Below are 14718 nucleotides of genomic sequence, written 5' to 3'. Positions count from 1 at the left end.
GCCATGAGTGCAGAGCAGATCAAAGGCACATAGAAATATACAGTTTTTTCCCATTCCATATAGATTATTTTACCACTCTTAAATTTTGTATTACTTTAATAGAGTGAAGCATGGGGTATGTAATGGAAAGAGCATAGATCTGGTACCAGAAACCCCATATTTGTGTTGGCACACCCTTCCTATTAAGCTCTGTTACCTGACTGTGTGACTCGGTCACTTTAAAGGTCCTAATACTCTTCTTAACAGGTGGTTATGAGGATCAAATGGAGATAATCTGTATGAACATTCTTTGTAAACTATGAAGTATTAGAATGAACACTGAAAGATGTCTTTTGTCCTTCTCATTTCAATGTTTGTAATAATTTAGTTTCCTTATTTATTTTGTGGGGAGAATAAGCATGATAAATAATTGGTCATGAGTTCCTTGTGGGCAGATCTTTGTTTTACCTTCCATTGTACCTAGCACAGAGCTGACAAAGGTACCCAATAAATATTTGTGAGATTAAAGGAGGGGCTATTGAAGAGGGTCAGTTTCCTCTCTGAATGAAGCACAAAAGGTGTCTATTGCTGAGTGACTGCTCTTAACACAGAAATACACTATAATCAGTTATCACTGTTTATTGTCTTTAATGTAAAATTTTAAAACCCATAAGACATATTTATGGCATGGTTAATTTCTGTATGGCCTCTTCAACACATATCTGAATTTAGATTACCAGATTGGTTGGCCAGTTATAGCTCCTTTTTCTCATTTCCAGTGAAATGTTTATGGATTTTACTTAGTAATGTAGAGAAGAGTCTTCCTGTCTTATAAGATTAGAAGGATAATTCTTTCTATAGAAAGAGAATGTCAGAGCCAGTACATTGAAGAAGTATGTTTAAAGAGTATGTTGCTAATGATTCTTATGTAATGTAAGGCATTATATTTTTCTACATGTCGTATTTTTTTCTGTTTTAGAAAGATACAGTACCTCATTCATTTTTTAGTTATTAAGTCAGAAAATATATTTTACAAGTTTGTTTTCCACTTAATTCCCTGGGGACTTTACAAAGACGTGGAGTAGGAAAAGCAACCCACTCCATTATTCTTGCCTGGAAAATTCCATGGACAGGGGAGCCTGGCTGGCTACAGTCCATGGGATCACAAGAGTTGGACATGACTAAGTGACTTTCACTTTACAAAGAAGAGAAAATTGATAGTGAAAAAGTCTCAGATTATTACATTTTTCATTTGAAATTATAATCTATAATAGTTTTTTCTTTTTTGCATCTATCAGATTGATTCTTTTTATACATTGTTGTTCAGTCACTAAGTCGTGTCTGGCTCTTTGCAACCCCATGGACTGCAGCAAGCCAGGCTTCCCTGTCCTTCACTATCTTCTGGAGTTTGCTCAAGTTCATGTCCATTGAGTCTGTGATGCTATCTAACCATCTAACCATCTCATCCTCTATTGTTCCCTTCTCCTTTTGCCTTCAATATTTCCCAGCATCAGGTTCTTTTCCAATGAGTCGGCTCTGCTCATCAGGTGGCCAAATTATTGGAGTTTCAGTTTTAGCATCAGTCCTTCCAGTGAATGTTCAGGGTTGATTTCCTTTAGGATTGACTGGTTTGATCTCCTTGCTGTCCAAAAGACTCTCAAGAGTCTTCTCCAACACCACAATTCAGAAGTATCGATTCTTCAGGGCTCAGCCTTTTTTATGGTCCAACTCTTTTTATATACCTAGGTGCTATACTTGTATTTTTACCGGGACTAGCAGAAATCAAAATGCTATATGAACAGCTCCAGTCTAATTCTCTTTTCAACAATAGACGTAGTAATCGGTAAGTCATTGTTTTTTATATTCTTAATCATCTATTGCAGTTATATGTGAAAATGAATTACCAGAAAGATCTCTTTGACTGTCATCACCCTCTTTAGATCCTGGTGTCACTCCTCAAGAATATGTTTGTTTATGCCAGCTGGGAATAGACAAAGCAGTTTGTTTCAGGAAGTCAACTCATATCTCTATTCCATTATATAAAAATGTTTCTCTTCACTTAGCATAGTATCTCAGCAAAATTGCATGTACAGTTAACCCTGGAACAATATGGGTTTCAACTGCACGGGTCCATTTATACATGGATTTTTTTGTCAATGGTAGATCCTGTAGTACTGCATGATCTGTAGTTGGTTAAATCCATGGATGCAGAACCACAGGTACAGAGGAACTGCGTAATAAAGGACTGATTATAAATTATATGTGGGTTTTTGACTGCACAGAGGATTGGCTCTCCCTAATCCCTGGATTGTTCAATGGTCAACTGCTATTTCAGTTGCCAAATACCAGGGATTAAAGAAGCCAGTGTTAATAACAACAAAGAAATGCTACCATTTTGAGAAAAAATGATTTTCAGTGGTTCCTCTTCCAATAGCAGAAAACACTGGGTATATCTTCATAACTAAGGGGACAACTACTTGACAGATGAACACCCCCTAGAAATAGAAGAATGAAGTTTCTTAGCATACATGACTGTCTCTCTCTCTCTCTGGAATTAAGCATAGGGAAAAAAATTCTTGTTTGGTTAGTGTATGCTGGGCTTGGGTTACTTGTAGAATATCAACTATTTATTCTTACTAATTATTTACTACGGAATTACACTCCAGTTTTTCCCAAGTTGATGCAAGGTTTTTAGTTCACAGAACTCAGTAAGTACTTTGTAAGGGTCAGGAAAAGCCTTTTCACTTAGAAGACTTGGATCTTGAGGACAGGTTGTAGAGAAGCTGCTTGTTTTGGGAGTCATATTGCTTTAATAGAAATCCACCCATTATAACCTGATTTCAGTGTTTTGTGCTAGAACACTCAATATGTTCTTGTTTTTTTTTGTTTTTTCAGATGTGTTATTCACCCACTTCATTCGTCTTTATCCAGTGAAGAGCAGCAGGCTGTGTTTGTAAAACCTCCTATGGGTGTAACTAAGATTATAATTTCTACCAACATTGCTGAGACATCCATAACCATCGATGATGTTGTCTATGTCATCGATTCTGGGAAAATGAAAGAAAAGAGGTATCCTCTTTTGGTGATGTAAAAGAGGGGCTAAAGATGCCTCAATTGGAGCAACACAGGTGTTAAAGGCTAATGCTGTTAAGCTATGTAGATTACTGTTTGAAAAAGCTTTATGCAAACTCTGTAGATATATGAGTGTTTCTATAGCTAGGGCCATGAGTCTTACATTCTCTCCCAAATAGAGGTGAAAGTTTAAAATTTTACTTTAGAAGTAATTATTTTTCTTTTTTCATTCATATGCTTTACATGTACTTGAATGAAAAAGAATTAGTATGGGAGGTGATGGATATGTTAATTACCAAAAGATTGGTAATCATTTCATGAAGTGTGCATATATCAAAACGTCCTATTTAAAAAAATTAAATGGGATGTTATTTTTTTAAAGTTGAATAAAAAACCTGAATGTGGTATATACTAAAGAAGCCATTTAAATGAACACTTAGCACTCAACTATCCCAGAACACGCGGGGATACTGTCCTTCAGCAGAAGTAGAGCAGTTCATCTGATCTGTCCATACCAAATAAAATCTTGGCCACATTTTTATAAAGTAACTCCTTTTTACCTTTTCCTTTACTTTATAGATATGATGCCAGCAAAGGGATGGAAAGTTTAGAGGATACTTTTGTCTCTCAAGCCAATGCCCTGCAAAGAAAAGGTCGAGCAGGTCGTGTAGCGTCTGGGGTCTGCTTCCATTTATTCACCAGCCATCACTTCAATCACCAACTTCTAAAGCAGCAGCTACCAGAAATACAAAGAGTCCCATTGGAACAGCTCTGTCTGAGGTACACGTTGGTCCTCGTGTCCTGCTTCCAAAAGGTCCCAGTGTTTCTCACCCTACGTTCCATGTTTTCTTTTTTCAGTACAAGATATTTTGCTAAGCGTGCACTTGGACGAGCTCATTCATTTGCAAAGAGCTCTTCGGTGTTGCCTTTACCATATTGCTTCACATCAAGATTTCTTGCATTGCAGAGGATGGCCTTAAAATAGAGCTTAAGAATAACACTTATAAATCAAGAAAGTAATCTAACTCACCAAGAAATTTCTGCTAGGGCAGCACCAATATTAAATCATCACAGGGGAAAATCTGCACCCTCATTATCAATTAGAACAAAGTGAACAAAAGCAACTTGAAACACCATTATTTACCTGGTGAACAAACAAGAACAAATATCATAAAATAGAATGTAGTGAATGAATGAATAATTGAGGTTACTGAAGCTGGAAAACCTTTGGTTCAGCCTTTCTGAAAATTTGCATGGCTTTATATAAGAACTCTAAAGCTATCCATGCCCTTTGACCAAGTCATTATTTTGAGAGAGAATGCCCATAAAATGTTACCCCAAAAGGAAAAAAGTTGCTTATACAAAGATATTATGCTCTTCTTTTATCCAATTGGTATATTTTGAGGTCCTTCTATTACATTAGTAAAAATGTAAAGGAATTGTAAGTAAAATAAGCTTTTTACATATTAAATTTTTCTCTTTCGAAAATTACCTAAATTCATAATTTAAAAACAGCTTTTCAAGAGCTGCCACAGGCAGGACACAATGCACATTAATTTCATAAACAATTGCTGTGCAATTTCAGATGTGGGAAAGAGAGTAGGTGGATCATTTCAGTGTTATTTTGTGATTTGAATCCACTGTTACAGAGAAAAGTATTTTGGAAGTTTATAGAGAGAAATATATTCTGAATCTCAGTAAATTTCAGAATCTGAAAGTGTTTCTGCAATTTATTGGTAGGAGAAGTACAAGACATAAGAGGTTTTTTTTTTAATTTATTTAAATTGAGATTGTTTGGTTTATAAAAGCATATATTTGGGAAATTATAAATTATTATTCATTCATGGCAGAAGCTTACTTCTTTGTGTCATCCCACCAGAAATAAACTTGACAATTGTTTTGTTTTCTTCTTTCAGAATTAAAATTTTAGAGATGTTTAGCACTCACAGTCTCCAGTCTGTGTTCGCTCGGCTCATTGAACCCCCGCACACTGATTCTCTCCGTGCCTCAAAAATACGATTACGAGACTTGGGAGCATTAACTCCAGACGAAACACTGACCCCTCTCGGGTATCACTTGGCCTCTCTGCCTGTAGATGTGAGAATCGGCAAACTAATGCTGTTTGGGTCTATCTTCCGCTGTTTGGATCCTGCTCTCACCATTGCTGCCAGTTTAGCTTTTAAGTCTCCTTTTGTAAGTAAACAGCATTCATCTCAGCTGGAGTCTATAAGTGTCTAAGGGAACCATGGGGGTGCTTCAGGGTTATGTGAGCCCCTTAAAATTTTTCCTCTGAGTGTATTATATGTGAATCTTTCAAGGCACAATGTCTAAAACTTTTATCAGATCTTCAAAGAAATCCATGCCCCAAGTAGATTGAGAACTAGAGATCCAGCTTATTTATAAATATGCTTTTTCTGTGTCTCCTTTACTTGCCCATTATAGTAAAATAAAAAAATAAGTGTCCCTGCATGACTTTAAAAAACAATAATACATTGGACTACATTTTTATCAGCTTTATTGAAATATAATTCACCCATTTAAAGTGCACTGTAGTTTTTAGTATCGTGCAGTCATCACCCTAGTCAGTTTTAGAATGTTTTTGTCACTTCATAAAAAATCTTATTTATCACTCTCCTATTTCCCTCCAATCTCCCCATCTCCTCCATCCCCAGGCAACCGCCAGCTGGCTTTCTATGTTCATAGATTTGCCTCTTCTGGACATCTCATATTAATGAAATAATATACAGTGTTTTGTGATCAACTTCTTCACTTAGCATAATGCATTTAAGATTCATCTATGTTATAGTATGTATCAGTACTTCATTCCTTTATGGCCAAATAATATTCCTTTGTATGGGTGTACCACATTTTGTTTATCCATGCAGCACTTGAAGGACATTTGGGATTGTTTCCACCTTTGGCTATAAACTTCCATGTACATGTTTTTATGTGAACATATGTTTTCATTTGTCTTAGGTATAAGACCTAGGAGTGAAATAATTTGGTCAAATACTAGCTGTTTATTTAACTTTCTGAGGAACTTCCAGACTCTTCTAGAGTAGCTGCATTTTACACTTGACCAGCATTTTATCAGGATTGTAATTTCTCCACATCCTTACTAACACTTACTATTATCTGACAGTTTTAACTATCCTACATGCTGTGAATTTGTGGTCTTTGATCTTTTCTCTAATGGCCAATGATATTAAACATCTTTTCATTTTCTTCTTGTCCATTTGTATATCTGACAAGAAATGTCTTCAGATAGTTTGCCCATTTTTAAATTGGGTTATTTGTCCTTTTATTATTGAGCTAAGCATTCTTTATACATTCTGGATATAAGTTCCTTAACAGGTACATGATGTGCAAATGTTTTCTCCTATACTGTGGTTTGCCTTTTTCACTTTCTTGATCTGTTCTTTGAAATACAAGTTTTTATTTTTATGAATTCCAGTTTATTTAGTTTTTTGTTGCTCAAACTGTTGCTGTAATGGTTAAGAATTCATTGCCAAATCCAAAGTAATGAAAATTTATCTGTATATTTTTTCCTAAAAGTTTTATAGTTTTAGCTCTTACATTATGGTCTTCACTCCATTTTGAGCTAGTTTTTGTATATAATGTGAAGAGTCCAACTTCATTCTTCTGCATGTGACTATCCAGTTGTCCCATCACCATTTGTTGAAAAGGCTATTCTTTCCCCATTGGATGGTCTTTGTCTCTTATAAAAAATCAATTAACCATAAATACATGGTTTTATTTCTGGATTCTCAGTTCTATTCCATTGAATTATATGTTTACTTATGCCAGTTTCACACTGTCTTAATTCAAAATACAAAACTCGAATAGTTTTGTAGTAAGTTTTGAAATCAGGAAGTGTGAGTCCTCCAATTTTGTTCTTTTTGTTAGTGTTTTGAGGATTTTTATATCATTTATGAGAGATGCTGGTCTGTAGTATTCCTTCCTTGTGATGTCTTTATCTGGCTTTGATATCATAATAATTTGGGAAGTGTTCTTGCCACCTTTTTTTTTTTGAAGATTTTGTGAGGAATTAATTCTTTAAATGCTTGATATAATTCAGTGGTGAAGTCACTTGGGCTTTTCTTTGTGGTTAGTTTTTTTAATAATTAATTCAACCTCTTTACTTGTTATAGGTATATTCAGATTATCTGTTTCTTTTTGAGTCATTTGCATTTTTCTAGGAATTTGTCCATTTCAGCTAAATCACCTAACTTATTAACATACAAACATTCATAGTATTTTATAGTCCTTTTTATTTCTGAGAGCCTGGTAGTAATGTCCCTCTTCATTTCTGATTCTAGTAATTTGAGCCTTCTCTCTTTTTTTCTTGATCAGCTTGCCTAAAGGTTTGTCAATTTTGTTGATCTTTTCAGAGAACCGGCTTTTGATTTCATTGATTTTCCTTACCGTTTTTCTGTTCTCTATTTTATTAATTTCTGTGATTTATTTTCTTCTATTTGTTTCAGTTTTAGTTCATTTCCCAGTGTCTTAAAGTGAAAGGTTAGGTTATTGATTTGAGATCTTTCTTCTTTTTTAATATAGAAATATACAGCTATAAATTTTCTTCTACGGATGGCTTTAGCTGCATCCCATAAGTTTTGGTATGTTGTGTCTTCATTTTCATTCATTTCAAGTATTTTCTAATTTCCCTTTTCAGTTCTTCTATGACTCATTGGTTATTTAGGCATGTGTTGTTTAATGTCCATGCATCTATGAGTTTCCCAATTTTTTCCTGTTATTGACTTCTAATTTCATTCTGTTGTGGTCAGAGAATATACTTCATATTATTTTAGTCCTTTAAAACTTATTATGATCTTTGTTTTATGGCTAAGCATATGCTCTATCCTGGGAAGTATTCCATGTAGACTTGAGAATGAATTATTGTTATTGTTATTGGGTAGAGTGTCACTCTGCCTTTATTTTCACCAGGGCTTATCTCAGATAGACAGGGGAATAGATAGATGTAATAATTTTCTTCAATTTTAATGTTATACATCATGGAATTGTAAACTCACAAATCTACAAAAAGATCTTAGTTCAGCCCCTTCATTTAACAACAGATAACAAAACCAAGGACCAGACTAGGTGATGTTGCTTACTCAGCAGCAGTCAGTATTGATGTGAGCAAGACCTCCACTGCCTATTCTCACATAATTAAATAACCTCTCATTGGCTGTTTTCTTTTACTGGAATATAGAAATTGTTCATTAGAAATACTGGTGTCACCCTTAGCCAAAACTGAACACCTGTCCTTTGCTGGGTTCTGTAAGCATAATATTAATTCCCAACTGTAATCCTTTCCCCACTAGCTTTCCTAAAACGGAAGAAATTTTATTTTCAAGTAGAAATAAATAAAATTTTAATATTACTGTGTTAGCTATAAAGGTGTGCAGGTATACAGATTTAGAAAGAAGCACCATAGTTGGTTTAGATTGACTGTCAGTGTGATACTAGGGCCTCAGTGTAACATGCTAGTACTTTTAGTATTGATACATGTGTACCTTTAGTATTGATACATGTGTACCTTTAGTATTGATACATGGGTACCTTTAGTATTGATACATGTGTACCTTGTATTGATACATGTGTACCTTGTATTGATGCATGTGTACCTTGTATTGATGCATGTGTATATTACATGAAAGAAGGTGGTGAAAATTAAGTTCCCAGCTAATGTCACTAACTTCTAGGGAAAAGGAGAACCTGTATTTTTAAGAGGAAAAAGCATGAATTATGGGTATAGAAATAGGAGAGACTTAAGTATAAAAGATGAAAAAGAGTCTGTAAAATGAAGATATCACAGAGTTAACAGAATCTTGGATTTTAGATGTAGCTTTTAGAATGAGTAGCTCTTTGACATCTTGCCACTAGGAAGTAAAAGACCCAATAGAGGTCATTTTGAGTGGGCAAACGGACTCACACAGACAATTAGGACTGTTGGCTTGGCACTTAACCACCGTAATTACTTTTAACCAGTCACCCACTTTGTACTCTGACCCACACAACACACTTCCCAAGCACCTGACTTCAGCAGTAGCAAAATGCCACTTGAAACCTTGGATAAAATGTGTCCTTCAAACCTGGCTTTCTTCCTTTAGGTATCTCCCTGGGATAAAAAAGAGGAAGCTAACCAGAAAAAGCTAGAATTTGCATTTGCAAACAGTGATTATCTGGCCCTTCTACGAGCATATAAGGTAAGTATATAATCTAATAGCTGAGGTTTATTACCAGAGTTGGCACTAAAGACAGAATAACATTTTGGTTTTCTCCAAAATTTAGGGATGGCAACTAAGTATGAAAGAAGGTATGCGTGCAAGTTATAATTACTGCAGACAAAACTTCCTGTCAGGAAGAGTTCTTCAGGTGAGCTGTTTCTGTGGAGATTTGTTTCCATTCATTTACTGCAGTAGTGCACAGAGGGTGCTGCAGCTTCATCTCGCCTGTCCTACCTTGACATTGAAAATATTATTTTTGGAATATGCTTGGCTTCACCAGCTGTGTAAAACAGACTCCTGAACTATGACGTCAGGCCTTCTGTGCTGAACCTTTCAATTCACCCGTTTTTCCTCTTCTCAGTGAATCTGTGTTTAACTTACGTGGAGGCTACAGGAATGTAGCCATTCTGAAGATTACTGCTTACTAGAAGTCACTTTTTTCAGTGATTATACCAAACATCCTTAACCTGGATCCATAACCCCCTGAAATTGTTTGCAAAGTCACGCCCTTATACATACGTGCACTATTCTGGAGAAAGAGAACAAAGCTTTCACTGAGTCTCAAAGGGATCAATGACCATCCCCAAACCCCTTACCTTCTCCCTAAAACCAAAGAACAAATAGTGAACCAGATTTTCTTTATTAATTCTTCTGTCCATCAGAGGCTACTGTGTCAATGAGTACACAAGAAAGGTTTATTATCTTTTGTGTAATAATAGACAGGGCTCTGTCTTCTGTTGTGACAATATTTTAGGCCCCTTTCCATAGTAGCATGAAAATCCAAAATAATAGCGGTGTATATACTTATAGAGCCTCCATATCACTCAAATTTTGGGGCTAGGGAGGTGGAAGGACTTTCTTTCCATATTAGATATGTTTTGGAATAGAACACAAAACTAATGTTCATACCTGACAGCTAGTTACCTCTCTGCCGTAAGGACCGTCAGAGCAGAGATTTTATGTTTTCTTCAGTTCTATATCCCCAGTGCCTAGAAGAGTATTTAGAACATAGTTGATGCCCAGTAAAATTCATTGAATGCATGAATGAAGGAGTTTGTTTATTGACAGTGAAGTAAGAGACCTCAAAACCATCCCAGTATTTGCCTTCCTCCTTCTCTGCCTTTGCTGCTGCTGCTAAGTCACTTCAGTCGTGTCCGACTCTGTGCAACCCCATAGAAGGAAGCCCACCAGGCTCCCCGTCCCTGGGAGTCGCCAGGCAAGAACACTGGAGTGGGTTGCCATTTCCTTCTCTAATGCATGAAAGTGAAAAGTGAAAGTGAAGTCGCTCAGTCGTGTCTGACTCTTCCTTTAGGTGTACTACAAAGAGACACTTGGAGAAGACAGAGGCTGTGGCTCTAATCTAAGTATAACAAAAGCAGTGATTTTCAATCACAGCCACACATTAGATTCACCTGAGGAAGCTTCAAAAAAATGCAAAATGCCCAAATTCCACCCCAGGCCAGTTACATCTGGATCTCTAGGGGTAGGGCCTGAGCATCTGTTTATTCTCCTTGTTGTGAATTCAACAAGTCATTCTCATATGTTGCAAGGGTTGAGAACCACTGGTCTAAAGGTATTTTATATGTAAAGCACAATAATAAATATTTCCTTGAGTCCTTAAGACTTTTAAATGTAAAACATATATTTTAAATTATATATATATTTACTAAATTTAATCTTTTTCTTTAGGCTGTATTTAGATTTTTCAGTGATCTATGAGGTTCATCCATTACTTCTTTTCACTAAATTCCAGCTTCGAGTGTAGAATTAGTTTTAATAAGATATCAGTAAAAGCTTGTCATGAAATAGAACTCTTGGATACTTGAATCGCATTGTATTTTTGCCATGTTATCCATCTGTACTTGAGACAGTCCAAGAAAACACTTCAATTGTCATCAGAGACAGAGTACCATTGATTGGCGTCATCTGCTTCTATGTTGTCTGATAGACAGCCAGTATTTGAACAGAAGCCAAAAACAGGTTTGTGCTTTTCATTCTCACACTTGTGCTCAGCTACAGAAAGAGTGTGTAAATCTAAACCACTTAATAGTATTCCTATTCCCAGGGGAAAATGTGAGCCAGCAAGTCCACAGGGTAAGAGAAAGGGAACGTTTCTGAAGTGGGTATTCTGCATCCATTGAGAGAGGATACCAACCACTTTAAGCTCAGAGAAGGCACTATAAGGACCCCAGCAGAAAGGAAGTAGGAAAAATGAACAGGGTCACAGCACCTTGAGTTAGGGTTCCAAACACAGTAAGCTACATTTCTGGCTGTAAGCATTGCCAGAAAAAATCAGACCTGTGCAAAATCCGGTCAATTTTTTTTAAACATCATTAACAATTAAATGATCTTTGGGTTTTCTGAAATTTGTGAATTTCTATGTAACAGTTTTACTCTGTCTGCTGGTTTGTATAAGTGAAAACTGCCCTCTGGGAATGAACAGACAAGATATTCTTCATACTTGTCTGGTAAACCCATGAGTCCACTGTCCACTGAAGTAATTCATTTTTGTAGTCATTCTTGCCTTTGATGTGTCAGTGTCTCTGCTTCAAGACTTTCTCCACTTGTTTCAGGAAATGGCAAGCCTGAAACGACAGTTCACTGAACTGTTATCGGACATAGGCTTTGTTAAGGAGGGACTCCGAGCAAGGGAAATTGAGAAAAGAGCCCAAGGAGGAGGAGATGGTATATTGGATGCCACAGGAGAAGAGGTAAAGTGCGTGCAGTTAGCTCTTATTTCTCTCTAATGACCATATACTTAGTCTATTACCTGAGGAATATCTGTAGGCCTTCTTCACGTAAGCCCTAGGAACAATAGGTTAGTGGCATTCTTGATTTCCTTCTTTCCACAAATGTCAACTAACACTCATAATAACAAGGGTTTTTCTGTTTCTTGTTGCTTTTGCTATGTTTGTTTTATTTACATTGATTTTGGTGAGTCCATCGGAGATAGAACAGACTTTACAATAAAGTCTTATTAATCAGACCAGCCTTTTTCAAACCAAGGATAGTTTTATATTTAACTATAAGAAGGACAATTCAAAATGAACCTGATGTCACTCTCAGTGCAGTTACTTTCTGGAAATTGTGAACATCTCACAAACCAGAATCTTTCTCTCCACTGATCCTTAGGAACACTGGCTTTATAACTGCTTTGCAGAGATCTTGAAAGTAATTGTGGGCTTCTTGGAATGGGTCCTGTGTGAATGTAGTCTAGTAGATTGCTTTCTTAGAAATAATTTTTCAGATGCTTTTAAGATAGAAGTCAAAAGAAATATAATAGTAAATTCCAAGGCATGGATGGAAATAGCCACATTATTTATAAGATTAATGCTGTATTTCTCTCACAGGCAAACTCAAATGCTGAGAACCCCAAGCTGATATCAGCAATGCTGTGTGCTGCTCTGTATCCAAATGTAGTGCAGGTAACAGAATGTTTTCCTGGGCCTCCCACTTCTTGTTTGTTTGATTTGTAGCCGAGAGATGTAAGTTAAGACACTCACATTAATCATCTAAAGACACACACACACACACACACACACACAGCCTTTTAAACTTAGTTTATATTTCCAATCCTTCAGTTCCCCAAATGTGTTTAGGTATAGAATCTTCAAGAACACATTCATTATATAAAATGAGGTGCCTTTTTAATCCTTCTGACATGACATTCCAGAACTCAAAATGGGCATAAATGTCACTGTCAGCCCGTCTGTGCATAACTAACCTAGGGTTAGGTCGAAATTTGATTCTACTACAACTCCCATTATGCCCTCTACTCTGGACTAAAATTAGATAAGAACAAAATCAAGTCAGTGCTTTGCCATGGGACATCTGTGATCTCTTCTGGAAACCATACCTGAATGGACTGTTGGACTTTTACTTGCGGTTTGATCATCTCATCCCTGTCAAACTTAGAATGTGAATTTGTCAGAGTACTGAAGCACTTCTCATTAACTTTTTGTTATATACTCAGTTGACATCTGTGGATTCATTTATGGCTTAGTTTTGCTTAGTGCTTGCATGCTTTCAAAACCATTTGCAACTTCTCCAGATGATTTTTTAAAATAAAAGCAATGGAGACAGTTAAAAAATCAGGGCTGGATGGGATGAATAAGCCTAACACAGATTTTTAGGGCAGTAAAAATACTGTGCACGATACCATAATGATAGATACGTGTCACACTTGTCCAAACCCTTGGAATATACAACAACAAAAGTGAACCCTAACGTAAACTGTGGACTTTGGGTGATTGTGATTTGATAATTTTTTTTAATGAATGTTTCTACTCTTGGTAAGAGTATAAGTTGATACACCCTTTCTAGATAGCAGTTTCATTTCTAAGGATTTATTATGAGAAAATAATTGCATATTTATGTAAAGATACAGCTAGGAGAACGTTTGCAATTATAAACAGCACTAGAATGAATGGTCTAAAACTCCAATAATAGGGAATTTATTGACTAAATTATTATATGTCATTACAGTGAGCTAATTTAGAATTATGTTTTAGGAAAATACAGAAAATGATCCTATATTAGTTTTGGTATACATTTTATATCATTTGTTTGTCTCCATTTCTAAATTATGAAAATCTAATAGAAAACTAAAGTGTTTCTCAAATAGTTATTTCTTAATCATAAGATTACAAGAGATTCTTCCTAGTATATGTATATTTTTTACTGAAGTATAGTTGATTAAGAGTATTGTGTTAGTTTTAGGTGTAGAACAGTGATTCAGTTATATATATTTTTCAGACTATTTTCCATTATAGGTTATTATAAGATACTGAATACTGTCCCCTGTGTTACACAGTCCTGTTACTTTCTACAGTAAATATGGGGGTCTGTGTGTGCACATAAGCTTTTCAGTTGTTTCAAGTGAAACAATCTATTCATTCATAGAATTTTTTTTTTTTACTGTTTTGAAAAATTCATTTGGAAGTACTGGACTGGTATTGGAAGTGTCAGCGGACTGCTGGCCAGTGCTGCCAGCAGGATCTCTTTCCCGCATACTCAGTGCGCAGCTGAAACATCAGCGTGGTTTCTCCCCCCGTGGCTGGTGTGTAGTATAGTCACCCAGGACTACCACACTTATATCCACACTTCTTCATGGGTGAAAAGAGAAAGCAAGCATGCTTATACTGCTTTCAAAAGGAAACTAAGAGAGAGGGAAGACGCAGCAAAGGCATTCAAACAAGACTGGTTTTGTGTCGGGATATACCCTACAATGGAAGTACATATATATATTTTTTCTTATAACTATGTATTGTTTAGGTGAAAAGCCCAGAGGGGAAATTTCAGAAGACCAGTACTGGAGCTGTCAGAATGCAGCCGAAATCAGATGAGGTGAAGTTTGTCACCAAGAGTGATGGATACGTGCACATTCACCCTTCATCGGTGAACCATCAGGTCAGGACGGCTGGGTAAACTTACA

At 36.1% G+C, this 14718-nt stretch overlaps 1 protein-coding gene across 5 annotated transcripts in view; it reads left to right on the top strand.

Moving 5' to 3' along the window:
- Positions 1-14718, top strand: part of DHX57 (DExH-box helicase 57) — a 65721-nt gene that overhangs the window by 44042 nt on the left and 6961 nt on the right. For all 5 annotated transcript variants that reach the window (XM_055539857.1, XM_055539856.1, XM_055539858.1 and 2 more), the window contains 9 exons: positions 1726-1822; positions 2875-3048; positions 3631-3831; positions 4968-5244; positions 9168-9263; positions 9349-9432; positions 11858-11995; positions 12635-12709; positions 14559-14693. In XM_055539857.1, the coding sequence (XP_055395832.1) occupies positions 1726-1822; positions 2875-3048; positions 3631-3831; positions 4968-5244; positions 9168-9263; positions 9349-9432; positions 11858-11995; positions 12635-12709; positions 14559-14693 (1277 nt within the window). The remainder of the gene's footprint in view (positions 1-1725; positions 1823-2874; positions 3049-3630; positions 3832-4967; positions 5245-9167; positions 9264-9348; positions 9433-11857; positions 11996-12634; positions 12710-14558; positions 14694-14718) is intronic.

This window comes from Bubalus kerabau, chromosome 11 (assembly GCF_029407905.1).
Source record: "Bubalus kerabau isolate K-KA32 ecotype Philippines breed swamp buffalo chromosome 11, PCC_UOA_SB_1v2, whole genome shotgun sequence".
Taxonomy (NCBI): domain Eukaryota; kingdom Metazoa; phylum Chordata; class Mammalia; order Artiodactyla; family Bovidae; genus Bubalus; species Bubalus kerabau.
Note: the sequence above shows the minus strand (reverse complement) of the source record. Positions and strands in the feature narration are given on the sequence as shown.